General features: G+C 44.3%; 2 protein-coding genes across 3 annotated transcripts; one reads left to right on the forward strand and one right to left on the reverse strand.

Annotated features, from left to right (window-relative positions):
• Nucleotides 1–695: 695 nt before the first annotated feature.
• Nucleotides 696–8,912, reverse strand: fam114a2 (family with sequence similarity 114 member A2). 2 transcript variants are annotated; one of them, XM_064349709.1, is made up of 13 exons: nucleotides 8,773–8,912; nucleotides 7,752–7,991; nucleotides 7,122–7,218; nucleotides 6,527–6,729; nucleotides 6,292–6,426; nucleotides 5,848–6,006; nucleotides 5,578–5,701; nucleotides 4,861–4,946; nucleotides 4,115–4,243; nucleotides 3,742–3,881; nucleotides 2,452–2,524; nucleotides 2,310–2,363; nucleotides 696–2,198 (listed from the first exon to the last, which is right to left on the reverse strand). In XM_064349709.1, the coding sequence occupies exons 2-13, from the start codon at nucleotides 7,977–7,979 to the stop codon at nucleotides 2,097–2,099; spliced, it is 1,530 nt and encodes a 509-aa protein (XP_064205779.1). In that variant the 5' UTR covers nucleotides 7,980–7,991; nucleotides 8,773–8,912; the 3' UTR covers nucleotides 696–2,096. The 2 variants fall into 2 exon arrangements, with proteins under 2 accessions (XP_064205779.1, XP_064205778.1); XM_064349708.1 differs by having other exon boundaries at nucleotides 7,122–7,221.
• A 12-nt stretch (nucleotides 8,913–8,924) lies between these two features.
• LOC135262640 (microfibril-associated glycoprotein 3-like) lies at nucleotides 8,925–15,930 on the forward strand. The gene is made up of 3 exons (XM_064349710.1): nucleotides 8,925–9,192; nucleotides 9,490–9,864; nucleotides 10,114–15,930. Exons 2-3 carry the CDS (start codon nucleotides 9,612–9,614, stop codon nucleotides 10,755–10,757), a joined length of 897 nt encoding a protein of 298 aa, XP_064205780.1. The 5' UTR covers nucleotides 8,925–9,192; nucleotides 9,490–9,611; the 3' UTR covers nucleotides 10,758–15,930.
• The last annotated feature ends 3,362 nt before the right edge of the window (nucleotides 15,931–19,292 follow it).

Consider the following 19,292-nt stretch of genomic DNA (forward strand, 5'->3'; position numbering starts at 1 on the left):
ACATCTTCCGTCAGGCTTCAGTACATCATGATGACTGCTTGTGTGTTTCTGGCGCAGTTTTTTCTACAGTTAGCAACACACAAATCTTCCCGTAGCTGTACAATATATTTAGAGACAAACATCAACAAAACACTTCGGTGTATTCATTTCGTGGTGTCTGCTATGGCCAATGAAATCATTTTAAAATCACATATTTTTAAATCATTATCAATAATGGTCTGATTATAACTTCTGGTTAAACTGCATGTAACAGCACTGGAAAATACATAAGCAGCAACGTGACTTAAGTCAGACAAGCACATAACTCTTAAATAGAACACAATAGAAATTAGAACACTATAATCTAACGTCATAATTCCAAGTAAGATATTTAGAATACTACCGTTTTCATTGGTTCACTACTCAAATCTAATGTAACTGGGGAAATAGGAGACTTCAGTTTTTCCCCTCGAGGAAGGGTGTCAGTCGTCCCCCAACAAGTAGATATAATTGCAAGGAGTTGGTTCTTCTCCTTTATTAAAAGCAGCTGGCAATTTCTGCTAAAAGCCAATCTTTGCACAACACTGTGTCTCATGTAAAATGGTATTTTAACAGATTACAATTTCCCCTTTCTAGAGTCATATTCACAGTGGACAGGAACACCAAGAGCTAAGCATATAGGCTGGTAGTCACAGGAACCAAAGTACTGAAAAACATTATTACAAAAACAAGTTTAATTCAGAAACACAAATACTTGCCAGTTACATAATTGAAAGGGTCCACAAAAAGCTAATACTGTAGGACATAAAAATAGCTGATTTAATCCCTCTCTCCAATATGGCTATAATTTCATGTTGTGATAATTTAGTCACTACATGAGAAATCAAAAAATATTTTCTTTGCATTGTTTTGGATAAATATAAAATATAACCCTTTTATAAGGACTTACAAGCTATTTTAAACCAGTAATACCTGCCTCATGACAACCAGATTCAACAATAACAACGGAATACGTAATATAATGATATACCCATTAAAATGCCACATATAAGTATACTTATTATAAGACAACTTACAATACAACTACACGTTGTAGGGAACTGCAAGGCTTCCAGTCCAAATGGCCCGTGACTATGAGGTGTTCTCAACAGTACATCTAAGCAATGTGTGAGAAATTAATAAAGCATTCACCAAAGGACTGAACACCACTAAAACTTACATGACAATGCTCAATTGTAAGAAGTAGCACTCATCAAAATATGTATGGCCAGGGACCTACAGCTAAGACCAGCATTTTGCACACGTCTATAATCAATGACTGATAAATGCACCATGACCAGCGTTGGTCAGTACTGTTAGAAGTTAGTTGTATGTGGGCGGAAAATGCAACTGGTAACCACACCTGAAGCATTACACACACCTCCAGGCAATACAAGGGCTAAGGGCTGAATCTCAACCCAAACAAGCAACGTTGTGCAAGTTATTTAAAAATATGAATCTGGACTTGGTCTAATCTGACGTGACAGGGGTGTGACACAGGACCAGGAGCTAATTTGCAGATCTTTCTAATATTCCACGAAAGTACACTCTATGAGGTAAGCGAATGTTATCAGAAGGTTTTGACCAGCATCAAAATGATTGTGTTACTATTTAGTCACAATGCACATCATGACCTCAGCCTAAGGTGATAAAAATTTTGGGTTTTTTTAAACCTGAAATAGCATGTGACCTGCAGAACGTGTCCTTGTCAACAGTTACAAAATTAATGAAAGAAATCTATGAAAATAATTTTAGAAAAATTTCTCTAAAAAGCTCCACCATAGAAAGTACCGGTATTTGCAAGATTAGGATTTGTATTAAGAGGGGAGTAATAAACCTGAAATGATGTACACAATCATGTAGTGTGGAAGCAATTAATTTGGAAGAGTCTTTTTTCCCGCCATTTTAAAACACTTTCGCTACGAACTGTACAAAAAAAACACGAGTCATATTTATCAGCACTTCACTTGTCTACATGAAAGTAAATAAGTCAGCTGGAAGGAAGTGTAAAGATGTCGGTGACATCACACATGGCGTTCCTCTTTGATGAAGTTCCTTGTTGGCACACACGAGCGTTGTCATTGGTCAGTGGAGTCTGCACGCCTCTGAATGTGAGAGACTTCTAATACTGGCAGCAGCAGCTGGTACGCATCCTGAATGTAGGACGCACTGTTGGAAGCCTACAGACCGGGGACAAAGTATACACAAGTTAAATACTGCCAAATTATGCTAGGAGTGATTTGTCTAATTTGGAATCGATCAATGTGAAATATATTCACAACAATACTAACCTCCAAAAACACGCCTGTTATTAATGGGTTAAGGACATCTCCCTTTTCAGTCGACTGAAAAATAAAACATTCATGTTATTTTTTCCCCTCTTTTTGTTTATATTTTAAAACTCTGATGAAAAAAAGATGAAAACAATCTTACCCCTACAGTGGTTAAACAAGAAGTGAACCTCTTGGACAGGAGTGACATCTCTCTGCACAAAACAATAGTGATCCTGAAAGAAGAGAAGAGAAGCTATATGTTAAACGGTGTCCTGAGAGATAAGATAATCTTCAAGATTATCCACCGATAACACGGGATTCACTGATGGCAATTTGACATAGAAACCAATGTAAGGAACCATGTAGATTCCAACAGGAAGGCCAATGATGATTGAGGCGAGTCACGCAGCCGATGGTGGTTAAAAGGCTGGGAAGGGGGATTACTGTGACAGGGTTTGGGGCGTACTGTGACAGGGTTTGGGGTGTACTGTGACAGGGTTTGGGGCTTATTGTGACAGGGTTTGGGGCTCACTGTGACAGGTTTTTGGGGCTTACTGTGACAGGGTTTTGGGTGGACTGTGACAGGGTTTGGGGCGCAGTGACAGGGTTTTGGGGCTTACTGTGACAGGGTTTGGGGTGTACTGTGGCAGGGTTTGGGGCTCACTGTGACAGGTTTTTCGGACTTACTGTGACAGGGTTTGGGGCTTACTGTGACAGGATTTTGGGGCTTACTGTGACAGGGTTTTGGGGCTTACTGTGACAGGATTTTGGGGCGTACTGTGACAGGGTTTATGGGGCGTACTGTGACAGGGTTTGGGGCACAGTGTGACAGAGTTTTGGGGATTACTGTGACAGGGTTTGGGGCATACTGTGACAGAGTTTGGGGATTACTGTGACAGGGTTGGTGCTTACTGTGACAGGGTTTGGGGCTCACTGTGACAGGGTTTTGGGGCTTACTGTGACAGGATTTGGGGAGTACTGTGACAGGGTTTGGGGCTTACTGTGACAGGATTTGGGGATTACTGTGACAGGGTTTGGGGCATACTGTGACAGGGTTTGGGGATTACTGTGACAGGGTTGGTGCTTACTGTGACAGGGTTTTGGGGCTTACTGTGACAGGATTTGGGGCGCAGTGTGACAGGGTTTTGGGGCGTACTGTGACACGGTTTTGGGGCTTACTGTGACAGGTTTTCGGGCCTCACTGTGACAGGGTTTGGGGAGTACTGTGTCAGGGTTTTGGGGCATACTGTGACAGGGTTTTGGGGCGTACTGTGACAGGGTTTTGGGGCGCAGTGTGACAGGGTTTGGGGCTTACTGTAGCAGGGTTTGGGGTATACTGTGACAGGGTTTGGGGCTTACTGTAGCAGGGTTTGGGGCATACTGTGACAGGGTTTTGGGGCATACTGTTCCAGGGTTTTGGGGCGCAGTGTGACAGGGTTTTGGGGCTTACTGTGCCAGGGATTTGGCCTGTTCCAGAGCGGTCGTCTCTTGGCGCTCGCAGTGAAGGATAAGTTCTGCCACTTTGTGAAACTGCTCTATCGATCTGGCCGTCAGCTCCGCCAGACTCCTGATTGCTGAGGAGTGGATGTCCTGTGGATGGAGGGAGATACACAGATCAGAACGGACAGGGTGCAAAAACCGACAAAAGCACTGGCCTACTCTGCTCGTTTTTTCCCTGTAATAAACAAACACTTAATAATAATAATAATAATAATAATAATGCACCTAATAATGTATATAATTTAGATCCAGTAGCATTGCAATGCCAGGGAACATGCCACTTGTGCAAATGCCCAAGAAAGAGGTCAGCGTTCTTTTCCTACCTCAACAGTGCACGGTTTCACCTCTTCCACTTTGTCCTGGACTTCCTCTTCTGGCTCCTCCCCTTCCTGTTTCAAGCCTTCTGCTGGTCTGCTCATTTCGCCAATGCTGTCGTAAGCCTTCTTTATGGACTGAACAACAGTTTGCCCATTTTACCCAAAACAGGAGATGTCAGACTACCCTCAAGCAAAGCGGTTTTATGAATCGTGAATTTTACTGTCCATTCTGAGATTTTAATTCCATTATGATTATGACATCACATTATCATGTTAACCTTTCTTATAGCGCTAAAAATCATGGATGCCTCCGTAAACAGGTTTGCTTTACCAAGGTGAAAGGTGTCACAAACCTAGGGCATTCATGCAGCCAGGTAAAATTAAGCTAATTACATTTTACACGACTGTCTTCTGTTCAGGGATATTCAGGTTGTTCATCTATAGAAAACTGTTGTTCATCAGTGTTCAGCACAACACTATTAGCAGTCATTTTGAAATTCATGTATTCTCCACAAGATGGCGACATACCACAATGCATCACACTAAGGCTTTGCAAAGCATGGAATGGTTAAAGTCAACAGCATGACAGATGTTGGGTGAAGTATTTATGTCCTTTGCTGTACGTTCCTCCAATCTTTATCCTTTTCACTATGATGTGGTATATGTCAGTCTAAACACTGATTTTATCTCTCGTGTTTTATATAAAAACCCTAAAATATTGTTCAGACGAAGAGGAGTGAAGAGCCACATACCCGGCCGAGTTTGTCCGCGTTTGTGGATAAGTGCAGGTCTGCCAGCATGTCGGACAGTTCCTTCACAAACTCTGTCCCGCCATCATCTTAAGAGACAAAAATCAATAAAAAATCACTGATCTACTATTTTGCTCTTACCTAAATTGAGTTTTGCTAAAAGCGGCGTCACATCATTTAATGTGTTCGCCATACCACTGGACTTGCTTTTGACTTTCTTCTTAACAGAGATAATATCCTGGGAGCTACTCGTAGACCGAGGTGCGATACAAAATACAGCACAAGCAGCACTGTGCTCCCTCAGTCACCACTGCACTACCGCACAGAGCAGTGTACTACCACACGCTCAGTACTACTTCCATCACTCTACTACTGCAATCCCCACTGTACTACTGCAATCATTACTATACTACCACAATCAGTACTACCTCCATCACTGTACTACTGCAATCTCCACTGTAGTACTGCAATCATTACAGTACTACCACAATCAGTATCACCTCAATCACTGTATTACTGCATTCAGTAAAACCCTCAATCACCAATGTAATACTGCAATCAATACTGTACTACTGCAATCTCCACTGTCCTACCCGTACTTAGTACAACCTCCATCCTTGTACTACTGCAAAAACCCCTTTACAGTCCCTTTCAGTGTGGGAACAGGCAGTACTCCTGCAGCAGTGCCTCAGGGCCCAGGTGTACGATCTGAGGCCACACCTTTCTTCTCCTCCAGCTCCTCCTCGTCGAACTCCACCAGGGAGAAGGGCGCCTTGATCTGCTCCAGCTCCTCCTTCAGCCGGGCCAGCTCCTCCCCGGACATGGCGGTCAGAACGGACTTCACCTGGCGCCGCAAAACAGCGAGATATGACAACAAGCACAACTCGCTACACAAAAATATACAATAAATCAATCAACAGCACAGGCCTACACGGTCCCCTCAGGCGGTCATGTGACCAGTGTTCTGCACAGCTCCGCTGATGAGTTCACCTTGGCCTCGCTCTCTCTGGACAGGATCTCCAGGGCCTCCAGGTGAGATAAGCCCTGGTACTCGTCAAACAGCATTCCGTAATGGGCCTTCTTCTCCGCGTCCGAGGAGACCTCCTCCGCCGTCTGCTTCTCCTCCCGTTCTTTAGCTTCCCTTAAAACCTGCCAGAGACACAGACACAGACCTTGGGCGTTACCTGCCAGAGACACAGACACAGACCTTGGGCTGTAGGCAAACAAACCTTCACCTTCTGTGAGTCACAGCTGAAAGTGCTTCTGAGAAGGGTGACTGTGAGGAGCATGCCTATCACAGACTTTGTTAAAAACTAGTGTTTGAGTTTGGTCTGTATTGCCACTCTGCATTAACGGGCAGAAGTCCATATGACATAATCAAGGTACACACCACATTCAACATGGGGCTTCCCCCTTCCCTCAAACCTGACCTACCTGTGATAGAGTGGATGTTCTGATCATCAGTCCCTTCGTTTTTTTAAACCCCGGATCTCCTTCCGCAATGACATCCATGGTCTTTTTCCCAATGAACTCCAGAGCATCCAAGCCACCGGTAATAACCGTTTTGCCCTAGGAAAGTGCAGATTCAGCGAATGCACGCGACAGAACAGTGACAAATAGAAAAAACGCCCGAAACGTAGAACAAGAAAGAGACGCCTCTGTCGCTTACGGTGCTCTGGACGACACTGGAGAACGATGACAACATTCCCATCGCCCCCCCCAGGGACGGTGGGCCATCGGTTTCGCCTTCCTTCTCACTTTTGGGGCTGCCATCCTCGCTCTCCTCTTCTCTGACCTGCGTGGACAGATCCACGGGGCTGGGGATCCCGAGCGAGGTCTCTGCTTTCTCAATCGCCTGGGATATGCCCTGACCTGAAGCACAAAGCACACGCTGTCAGACAAACACAACCTGTAAACATGTCAGATATCAAGTTCTGTAAATGGTCTAAAGAATTCAGGCCTTTTCCCCCCGCCCCAACTAAAGCTGAAGTTTCATGGTGTCTGTTGTCTTTATATTGAGAGTGGGCAGCAGTGTAGTATTATGGGTAAGGAGTTGGTCTTGTAACTTAAAGGTCACAGGTTCGCTTCCCTGGTAGAACACTGCCATTGTACCCTTGCGCAAAGTACTTAACCTTCAATATCCAATGTATTTACTATGTAAAAAGAGCATCTGCTAAATGCCTGTAATAATATGATATGATGAACAGCCACTTTAGCTCCACGCAGAGCTAACAGAATGATGGAGTTGCGGTTCCCCTACTCACCTACAGAGGCCACTGTGGCAGTGGCAGTGGACATGATGGACTTGCCCCAGCTCCCCCAGTAGCCCCACCCTCCCTGAGCAACCGCCGGCTCACTGGACTTCTGAAAGAAAGGGAAAAACATCACTGCAAGCAGTCTGTAGCCTCCATGTATGGAATCACATAAGAGAAGAGGGTGCAGACTTGATGGATGTTGGTGAGCCACTAGGGGACAGTTTTCCTACTGGACCAGATGGAAGCCCAGCTCACAGACAGGAATGTTATGGCCTTTCACGTTGAACCTTGAACCGAGGTTGTCGCTCACCGTCATCATTATAGATCCTCTGAGAGCTACCGTAAGCCATTATGGTTTCCTGCTGTGTTCTGGCCGAGTATCCCAATTATCAACAATCAATTCATTTCCATCTCTGCTTAACGACGTGAGTAAGTTGCACAGCTCATGCACACTGTCGGGCTACATGCTTGTGCTGCTTGAGGCCAGTTACTTTGCAGAGATTTCAGATCCATGACAGGAGAATAACAGCAAATAATGCTGAAAGTAACCTATTGTCATCTTTAAAAATGTACCCTTTCCCCCCCACTCACAGGGCTGCTCAAAATTCGAAGCACCCGCACACTGAAAGCATAACCTACCTTTGTAGAATCATCCTCAGTTTTCCTGACCTCTGGGGCCTCCTCCTTAGGTTCAGGAACAGGCTTGTTCTCTGGTCTTTTTCGGGTCTTCCGGACCGGCGCCACGTCGGTGTCATTTTCGGGCGTCTCTGGGGGGCTGTCAGGCACCGGAGATGGTGTCCGCTGGGGTTCCATCTCCTGCCCTTCCGACTGCCCCTCCAATTCCTTCTGTGCTTCGCTGTCCGACATCTTAAAACATCCCTACGTTCATATATAATACCAGAAAGACAAAAAACATTCTGCGGTTGAGGCGAGCTGCTGCTATGCTGATCTCATCCAGAGAAAATGTAGCTCATCAGAAGAGAAGCTTTTACCACAGGCTGAATTCCCAAATTAGCCTTCTTAGAAATTCACATCGAATAATATTCAGGTTTTTATGTTATTATATTCTGGTTTTTTCACGAGTTCAGAAAACAAAGTGTGTGACTTACATAACTATTGTTTACTGCTTGTGACGTACTAATCGCCTGAAGATCACAGGAGGTTGAAAACGTTTGGGTATCAAACCATGATTTAAAATATTTACACACACTAAACATTTTTAAAAGGCGTAAACACTTGCGCAAGTAAGCTTAGCTATAATAAATTAGCAGTAAGTACACTTGACTTCCAGAATCACGCCAGGCACCACAAGAAACACCTTGTGTCCTAACCAGCTAGCTGTTGATGCAACGTTAACACTGGATTCTGCTTGGATTAAGATTCAAAGGATCAAATTCAAAACTACACAGGAAAATTAAGTATGATTTCTGCTACGCCACTGACATGGAATTTTTTCCATCAAAATACCTGCTTAATGTTCATGTTAGCTAACGTCATTTCGTCAACACAAAGCTAGCTTTCTTGGCTATTTGCTAGTTGATGTTAGCTACGTGGCCAGCAGCATTCTGGCACCAACGAACTAGTTCACTGTCCATTCCTTGGTCAGATAAAAAATATTAATAACATAAAACAAAAAGAGAACCAAAAAACGATCACAAACCTGTCTCGTGCGTAGAAATGTTCCACACCTCTAGCAGATGGATTTTGCCCTGCTAGCCACGTCACTGCGTGAAGTGTGGTTTGTTTTGCTAAAACAGGAAATTGTCATGGGAATTTCTTCCGGTTCCGGTCAGATTCTTCACTTGATGATGTTTCTCTATGAATTATGGGTGGGACACACAAGAGACCCATATTTATATAATAGTAACTTATATTCGTATCATTTAAAAGCTCATTCTGTGTACGGCGGCTGAACAGCGATTCATGAAAACTATAACATCGGAACTTGTCAAGTCTTGAGAAACTTTAAAAGCTACAAGTAGTGAGCGAACCAGGAAATAACGCAGTGTAGTCATAATGGTGTAGTCCAGACTATGGACTCCAGACATGGTGCTGAAATAAAACACGGATGATCACGACGGTAAACATTACTTCTCATTGCAGTATAAGCTGCTTTCTCCATCGACCTGTTTTATTAGCTTTTGATGCTCCTTGTCATTATCTCATGTTCCAAACGTATGCAACATTTGTAGCTAGGTAACTTAAATATGTTGTTCAGAAAGATCGGTCGGTAGCTAGGCAATATATAACTTACATTACTAGCAAGCTAGCGAATGTTAGCCAGCTAAAGGTCCAGAATATCTGCCATTTTCGACAAGCTCATTTAACGTCGATGGACAAACTGTAAAGTTTACCATATCCTACTGTCTTTTAACAGGTTACGAGGACATCGCACTTGAAATAAATAAAATTAAATCCGGAACCATTTGAGCGTTTCTGTAGCTGACCTCTAAACTAGGCTACGTAATTTCACGAAGATTTTTCGAAAACAAGCAGAAGATGGATACATTTTTGAAAGTGGTTGGTTACCATATGATTATAATGAGCGTCGGAGCTCGGGCAGAGTACCTTGTAGATCAACCGCAGAACAGGTCACGGCTTCACCAACGCCACCTCGCAAGTTTGCCCTCTGTTCGAGATATCGTGGTGAAGGAGGGTTCCAGTGCGCTCATTGAATGCAACGTGACTGGAAGCAGTGAAGATATTATGTGGTACAACTCTAAGGGGCACGTATTGGATAACGAGGAAGGAGGTAAATTCACCTTCAACAACATGTTTACATTCTAGCACGTAAGGTTTCGTTTTGTGATACGATTGTGATACGACAGTACCTTCAGTCCTATTTAGTATACAGATATTTTTTATTAATAGTAGGCTATCGATCCAAGTAACTTAGTTTGCTTCCACAAATGTGTTTAGTTTAAAAAAATGAATGGAAAGGAAAATAGTTTACACACATAGGAGGGTGAAATATTTTTGCTGTTTCGATCCTTTCATCCAGGGGGGAGATGGGTGATTATGGACGAAGGCATTTTGAATATCACTGCGGTCACGTTTGAAGACAGAGGCAGGTACACGTGTGTAGCATCAGGCCCCTCTGGGACCGCGAACTACACGGTCACGCTGCGGGTGGCCTACACGCACAGCGGGCTGGGCCTGTACTACGTGATAGTGTGCCTGATCGCGTTCACCATCACCATGATCCTCAACGTCACCCGCCTGTGCATGGTGAGCAGCCACCTGCGCAAGACGGAGAAGGCCATCAACGAGTTCTTCCGCTCGGAGGGCGCCGAGAAGCTGCAGAAGGCCTTCGAGATCGCCAAGCGCATCCCCATCATCACCTCAGCCAAGACGCTGGAGCTGGCCAAGGTCACGCAGTTCAAGACCATGGAGTTCGCCCGGCACATCGAGGAGCTGGCCCGCAGCGTGCCGCTCCCGCCCCTCATCTTCAACTGCCGGGCCTTCGTGGAGGAGATCTTCGAGACCGTGCACCTGGCCGGCGACCCCGCCCAGCCCCGCCGCGGGGTCCGGCAGCAGCTCGCCATCGGCGCCGGGCCCGGCGGTGCCAACGCTGACGAGCCGGCGCCGCCGGCGCCGCCGCAGGGAGGAGGAGAGGAGGAGGAGGAGGAGAGGAGGAGGTCCTGAACAAGAGCAGCCTGGACGTAGAGGTCTCTATGCACCCCCAGACCGAGTGCCCGGATGGGGGTACTGAACCCGCCTCCGATTCCCAGGAGGAGGGGAGCGTGTGTGTCCCCATGTTGGCTCCAGATGCCCAGGAGGAGGGGAGCGTGTGTGTCCCCATGTTGGCTCCAGATGCCCAGGAGGAGGGGAGCGTGTGTGTCCCCATGTTGGCTCCAGATGCCCAGGAGGAGGGGAGCGTGTGTGTCCCCATGTTGGCTCCAGATGCGCAGGAGGAGGGGAGCGTGTGTGTCCCCATGTTGGCTCCAGATGCCCAGGAGGAGGGGAGCGTGTGTGTCCCCATGTTGGCTCCAGATGCCCAGGAGGAGGGGAGCGTGTGTGTCCCCATGTTGGCTCCAGATGCCCAGGAGGAGGGGAGCGTGTGTGTCCCCATGTTGGCTCCAGATGCCCATGAGGTTATATGAGCTATAATTTAGTGTTACAATGCGCTGTTCACAGCTCTGAGACTGAAGCCAGAAAGGTGGCTGGAGAAAGAAAAACCGCGTCGTTCCATTTTCTCACCATGATCAGTAAAGTGTTTTTTTTTTTGTTGTTTTTTTAGTTTTTTTTTTTAATCACAGGCTGTAAAGTTCCAGGTTTATGTAACAAGCAAATTGGATTGTTCAGCTGTGCAGTGGCCAGGATCTTATTTGGCCCGAGTGATCCTTTATTTTCTGTTGGCGGTGAAAACAAAAAGGATTGCGGTTTGGCTTGTTAAATCTTGTATTATTTGCATTGGGGTTTTTTTCCCCCTTCACCATAAAATGGCAGTTTAGACAGTTTTAATTTAGTGTGATTGGTGCTGTAATGAGGAGGGTATTTTGGTGAGTGTTTGTGTTCAACATTGTGAGTGGCTGTACATTGCCACTGTCAAGGGTGAGCTTGGTTTTCTTACGATGTGTGGAGACTTTAATAGTGACAATGGCATGCTAAATGACTCAGTGCTTGAATATGATGCCAAATTGACCCATTAGAATGCATTACCTTCGGTTTGTAGGCTACAGTCATTTAGGGGTAACTTGCAACCATTGGCTGAATTTTAAGAAGCAGGAGTTATGAGTACGATTTGTCTTCAGCAATCATAATGTGTAATTATGTATTCTTAATACAACTCGAAAAACGAGAATTATAGCCTACATACCATAACAGTTTTTTTTGCAGTGTATTCCACATTGCCTCTCATTTACTGATCTGAGGCGCTTAGGGTTTCTTTCTTTCAGTGTAGTGATGTTATTTTTTTACAATGACATTTGTGGCAGTTAAATTTTTTTTTTTTAAGTAAACGTCTCTGGGGTGATTAAGTTGTGAATGAAGAACTTGAATGCAACGAGGCCATTTTGCCAAGCGGGGGCGCTGTGACACAAAAAATGAACACACTCATGCCATCTGTTGAGCTCTGCTGAATGGGTGGAAGTATGTAAAAATAGACTGCGTTATATAAGGGATGCAGCAGCAGTACAAACCTTCACTATTTCCCTTCTAGATTCCCTCTAATGACACCAAGCAGCAGCAAAGCTGACTATGTGTACACCACACGTTGCTCTGTTACCCCTCAAAACTGGAATAACTCAATGGGGGAAGACGCGCTTACACTCTATTTACTTCCGTTTCATGTGAGGTCATTAGCACCTTGAAATGACTCATACATTTTTACCTGTGTAATGGCGATGGCATCATATTGGGCCTTTCACAATGCATGGGACTATCACTAGGGTATTAGATTTCATGACAAAAAAAATGTAATACCTTTAATACCTGCTTGTTGTTCCAGTGGGCCAAGTGTTTCCAGTTAAACTCGCATTTGGGATCAGTTTAATTTTCAAGTGAATGTTTGTCAGTGAGATGAGCCTTGTGACCTCATTTTGTCTTCAGAATCACATGTGATTTTAGCTGCTCGGTTCCTTTGGTACAGAAGGCTGTTGGGATTATTATATTTTTTTTTGTGGACTTTGGTTGGCTGGCTGGCAGTGCGCTCAGCCAGAGCTCCGATCCCCAGATCAGCTCCAGATCTGCAGTCGAGCCCTGACTGTGCCAGTGCCCACTGCGGCCAAGAGTGCCAGGGACGGGCAGAGCTTGCCAATCGGCACAGTACCCACCCCCCCTCGCCATGCACCCCCTCCCCCTCGCCATGCACCCCCCCTCGCCATGCAACGATGACTCTGGTCGATTGGGGGGTGGGGGTGGGGTGGGGGGTGGGAGGTGGGAGGGACTCCCACCCCAGGCTCCCCCACAGCGCAGGGACAGCCATGCTGGTGGACTGCAGTGAACTGATGCATTATGGGATTGGTTGAGTTATTCTAAAGGGGAATATGGGGAAATGGAGATAAAGTGTTTTGTTTTTTTTACTTCATGAATGATGTCTGATTTTACCCCAGCAGTATATTTTAAGTAATCTAGTAGAGCAGGTTGTTCAAAGGTTGGTTTGCACAAGTGCATGTATTTATTAAGAAAATGATGCAGGTCGGGTAATTGTGTGCCAAAAAAAAAATGGTGTTGGACATGTGACTTCTGAAAGCTTACGCCCACTCGACCCTTCCCAGATTGAGATGGGACGACCACGCGATATCCAAATCATTCACTGAGGTCATTAAGGTTATTAATGTATCCATTGCCTAAGGAGGTGGCTTCAGAAAACCCCAGTATCTCTTGGTGTTGGAGAGTGAAACTAGTGTATAGAAAAAAGACATAAGTCTGGAAGAAACTCACAGCTCTGTTTATGCAGCAGGTCTGAGTAATGCGGGAAAGCTGTGCCACCAAGCTGTTTCAGCGCCGTGTGCGTGTGCGGTTCATTACGATTCGATCTTTCCGCCCAGGTACTGCTGGGATGAGTCACAGGTGGCCTGTGAAGTAAACTGAGCGTTGAGATCATCGCTGAGAGAGCAAAGCTCTTAAACTGCAGGCGGGGCTGTGGAGAGCCTGGCGGTTCTGCCGGTCTGATCCTACATCTGCTAAAGAGAAAACACTAAAAAAAAATGCTGCTCTGTTGCTAAAGGAGGGAGGTGACCTTTATACACTTTTCTTTACATTTTGTTTTTATTGCTTTACTGTTGTGAATTTGTACTGAGGAATAATCTGGAGAATATTCATCTGGTTGCAGCAGATATTTCAGAATAACGGCTTCATATCACTGCCTTATGCTGTCGGAATGTTAAATGAATATGTGTGAACATATGGTGAATTTAGGGAGGAGGAGCACTCATCTGCCTCTCCTCATTACTGAAGGACGATGAAGAGATGCAGCGAAGGAGCGGGCTAGTGGATTTAACACTCCATGAATGGGACCGCTGTGTGCTTGTGTGCGTGGGTGTGTTTCTGTTTGTGTGTCTGTGTGTGTGTGCGCATGTTCTGGTGTATGGGTGCGTGTGTGTGCACTGAGTCATAATATTTAGAGTGGTATGTTGAAGATGCAGCTGTTTTAAAGGGATATTCTTACTCCAGAGCGTTGCAGGGAGGTATAAGGGTGTCTGTGTTTACTGTTTAGGCTGGTTTCTTCATGAGTCTTTTAGTGCTAGTCCGGGACAAGTGGAAGGACGACAGGGTCTGTCATTTGGACTTGTGCGAACTCACTGCCGCATGGTATTTTCCCCCTTTGAGCTGTGAGATCGCAAATGTGATTAGAGTTTTCTTAACCGAACATTCCAATGCTGATGTCACAAACACTACTGGAGTTTGAAAGCAACTGGGGGTTCTAGAACACTGATTTTAAAAAGAACATTCCGAAAAAGCCTACCCTTCAAAGGGTTAACAGATTTCAGGGGTTTGAAGATTCTGTCCTGGGACAGGTTGGTCTCGGTGCAGAAGCTGTCTATTGCCGCACTTTCAAACTCAATACGAAATGCTGCCTTGATGCACCAAGCAAACACTAAAATACCAAAGCCCTGCCCATTGCATCCTCAAAATGGATGCCCTTGGTGGCCTAGCTTGGATTCCCTCGTCCGTATGTCCGTATGTGTTCTGAAGGGAGCGTGTGCCCCATGGTGGACAGACATTCTCCTCAGATGACCAAGTTCATATTCACATTCCTCATTTCACCAGCAAAGAAATGTAAAATATCCAAAGGACGCTGCATCGATTAATCCCGTCTCTCAGGGGATCTTATGAGAATCTGTGTGTGTCTGCATATATTTTCAAGAAATGTAATATTAGAACATCTAGACTGGAAGTGCGAAGCCACAGTCGTTAATTTCCAAAGTAAACGCAAGAAGGAAGACACGTTTTAATGTATGCTGAAAGAATTTCACTGGAAAGTCAAAGCTTAGAAGTTCAAAAGTTCAGAAAGTCAGACGTTGGAAGAGTTATAAATGAGTAAAGACCATGGGCTGCTTTCTTGCAGCTGGAGAAATTCAGCTCAGAATGAAGCCGGGGGTAGACTGGCATGTCAGTGCCCTGGTGAACATGCTCCATTTTTACACACCTTCATGGAAGGTGTCAGAGGAGATGGTGTTAACTCAGACTTCCAAATCTGCTGTGCATACCAGAACTGTACCTTTAAATTTCAGAAATAGAAGTTTACTTGTAAAAAATAAAAAATAAAAAAATGTGAAGACTCTAAATAGACGAGCCATTTAAAATGGAAGTGTAAATGAAACTATTAAAGCTAACGTCGATGGAAGAATGTACACTTGTAAACACAATTTAGGCCAGTGTTGCTTTGATGCTTTTACGTAACATGGTCTCCTTTTCCCCCCATTGTAACCCCTTATAGAAACTCCTCCGAGATGTGTGTGAATTGTGTTTTATAAAAACGCTCGTAGATCAATTCGCTCTGTGCCATGATTTCTGGAGCCATTGCTTGGTTGATAAAAAAAAAAAAAGCAGAACAGGGTGTGATATTCATGTTTTTGCAGAAATGCAGTCATATTTACATAATCTGTGTAATCAGTCTTGCCATCTCTGCTGTTGGGCTTAGGAGGGTCTCTCTTTTAAACGCAAATGAAGGTTCCAACGCCACGATGTTTACGCTGTGAATCTGTGAATGTGTTCACTTTCTTCCTGTGGATTCAGTGGTTATGGAAATGCTTGTGTTTGGGTGCTCTGTTTTCACTGTGAATGTCATGGGTGTGGATTTATTTTTATCTTTAAGTGAAGTAACTTGCAAGTGAAGCGTTGAAAATGTTTAATAAAAATGTGATTTTCCGTTTCCTGGATGTCTGTAACAGCATATTTTTCATTCACAGCACGACTCACTTAAGGTATAAAATATCAGTCTGTGGTGTCGTTTCAGTAGCAACACCAATGTACTTAAATTTATTATTTTTATTTAACCAGGTAGGTCAACTGAGAACTCTGTTGTCTTTGAGGAGTGAAAACCTGTGGAGTCAAAGTGGATAGGAATGGAAGGGACTGTGTTTTCACTCAGATGTGGGGGTGATTAGGGGGCCAGATGTGGAAGATTTATGAGAATTTGACCAGGTCACCGGGCTTAAGCTCTCTACTTTTTAAAAAAAGGGCTGTGGGATCTTTAATGACTGCAGTGAGGGAGGACCTTGGTTTAACGTCTCTTTTGAAGGTCAGCACCTCATACAGCACAGTGTTCCCATCACTGTGCCGAGGCATTGGAATTCTGTTTCATCCTGATGGATGACTGGCCAACCGAATCTTACTTACTGGCCGACCAACTCTACCAACATTCCTAGTATTCCCATGTGTCCCGTCCAAGTACTGACCACCTCCTCAGCTTCAGCAGTTAGCCAAGAGAAGGGTACAGGGTGGTATGGCTGCTTAGCTTCAGCAGTTAGCCATGAGAAGGGTACAGGGTGACATGGCTGCTTAGCTTCAGCAGTTAGCCATGAGAAGGGTACAGGGTGGTATGGCTGATTAGCTTCAGCAGTTTAACATGAGAAGTGTACAGGGTGGCATGGCTGCTTGCTATAAATACAGACCACAGTACTGCATTCTGTTATTGTTTTAAAACTGTATTTTCTATTTTTCTATTGTAAAAGCATTTGAAAAACCAGGCATACAATGATTATATTGCCATTGTCTTCATCATCATCACAATCATCATCAAACTTGATAAAACTTAGTAATTCCTTCATGTTTTATGAAGTAAGGTATTGCTAAGATTGTAACAAAATTCTACAAGTGAAAGTTACAAAGTACTGGTATGAATTTGCGGCCACCATTTTGAATTTTGCACTTTACATTGGCATTCTGCTGTTAGGGGCCGTGCTGTAACATCTAATTAAATAGACTGGCACAGTTTATGTCTTACAGTCTCCATTTGTAACCATTAGACAGGAGAAAAAGTCATTCGGGGACTTTTTTTTTTTTCAACTCCTTTGTTTACAGAATAAATGTCAGTATTGCCCGTGCAATGTAATAACCAAATTAATTTTGTGACCTTTGATGAATACTGGGAACAATCGGAGCTGATGGGAGCTGAGTCAGAGAAGCCATTTACTTAATTAAAAATAGCTCAGCGGAATGTTTTACTGTAACCAGGACAACCTACAGATTGAGGTTGTGGTATGTCAGGATCTCCGTGCATCACTCAAAAACATAAAATGGCACATTTCGAAAAATTACCTTGGGTAAAGCACGATCCAAACTGTTCCCTTATTTGCCAAACTGAGTTCAGCATGGAAGGCCTCGAGTTTTCGAGGTCACGTCACGGAAATTTATTCTTTCATTACGTGATCAGTTAATGACTTGCTCTGTTTGCGATGCTTGATTCGCTGATGCGTGGCAGTATGCACATTTGCTCTTGTTTATCGCCAGCGTAAAAAACCACAGGCTTATAAGGTGTGAAAAAATGAACATGTGCTTCAGTAGAAGCTCAGGGCTGGACCTCTGATTTACAGACTACATGGGTAACCGAACCGGGATGAAACCAGAAGTGGCAGTTAAACGCTATCAGTACCGAGCTCTTTATCATCGCTGACATAAAAAGGCAAACATTAAACAGGCCGCTTCCATTTTGCAGCTATAAATCACTGTTTAAATTAAGCAAATGAGCCTCTGACTTGAAGCAATTACAGGCTCATTTCCAAGCTACCTTTTATCTTTGAGGTCCTTGAAAATTTTAAGTAACTAATCCCATTCTTAAGTAAACCCTTTCAAAAGTTGTATCTGGTTTCCATCCATGTTGTAGTAAAGAGACTGTTCTTGTGCGAGTCACAGACAACAATCTAAATGCAGACATATTTACAGTTCTCATTTAATTAGACTTTACCTTAGAGCCACATTTGACTCCCTTGAACACTTTAATTTATCTTCTAAGATTTTGCACAGGTCTCACTGGAACTGCACACTGCTTTAGTTCCTAGCTCACAAACAGAAAGCACTGTTAAAATCAGCTTGTATATCACCTCCCGTTGTCTCCTGTGGAGTTCTGTCAAGATCACTTTTTGCTGCAATTTTGTTTTCTATTATTTTGATAGAAACCCAGAAACCTTAGAGCTGAAGGGTAGTTTGAAAATGGGCCTATAATTACATCGGGCAGAGGCGTACATATTCGTATTTTTATTTTGGGAAAGGTGAAACCACAGGCAATTTAAAATATAAAATGGCTCCCCCTGAGAGTGCAGAGGATAATTTCAAGGACATAAAGATGCCGGGGAACTGAGCTCAAAGCAACCTCAGGCGCAGATCTGAGTTTCATTACATTTGTCTTTTGAATTATTTGCTGTTAAGCAAACTTATTGAGGAATTGGTCAATCAATGTACAAGCAGAAGGGCGAAATTAATACCGAACAACAGCTCTTGTGATGAAGGGATTTTTAGGGATTGGTGGCACCTGCGGTTTTGCACTTTTATTTTCCCATTGATTGTAAAATGTGCTCGTGCTTACATGGTCCAGTGTGGGTTCTGTTATTATGGGTCCTTACGCACAGTACTTACAGCAGGCCAGGGCCGGCCCTAGGATTTTGGCAGCCCTAAACAATTCTGTGAGATGCGTTCGAGCTGGGGGGGGGGGGCGTTCTCTTGGTAAAACCCTTCTTACATTGCATTGTTCTGAAATGTTCTGTTGCCATTCCATTTCAAATTTATACCACTAGTTCCGCGATAGGGGATGAATACCATAATTACGAAAATAACGTTATTTACCTTAGATAAACATTGGATCATGTGCCCCCCCCCCCCCCCCCCCTCGTGGTCGTGTGGTCCCCCTAGCGGTTGTGGTCCTAAACAACCGCGTAGAGCGTTTATGCCACGGGCCGGCCCTGCAGCAGGCGTGCCCAGTCTTATCTGAAAAATGGCCCTGAACCGGACATTCCGGTTAAAACCATACATCTGGCAGCCCTAGCTGCACAGATAGAGGTAAGCTTACTTACAGGTCCAACACGCCAGCTCCATGTTGCTTTTCACCCCCTTGGCAAACTTCAGCTCATGCCACCAAGGAAAAGTACCCCCACACAGAAAAGAGTGCCACACCCAGAAATGTCCCAAACACATTTTAGAATAATAAATACAGGTAAAGATGTGACTAGACAGAGATTGCCAGTGCATCATAAATATGCCTTAGCGTGATTACTTTGTAATAATTTCTAGTAAAAAATC

The sequence above is a fragment of the Anguilla rostrata genome, chromosome 9 (assembly GCF_018555375.3).
Source record: "Anguilla rostrata isolate EN2019 chromosome 9, ASM1855537v3, whole genome shotgun sequence".
In the NCBI taxonomy this organism is placed as follows: Eukaryota; Metazoa; Chordata; class Actinopteri; order Anguilliformes; family Anguillidae; genus Anguilla; species Anguilla rostrata.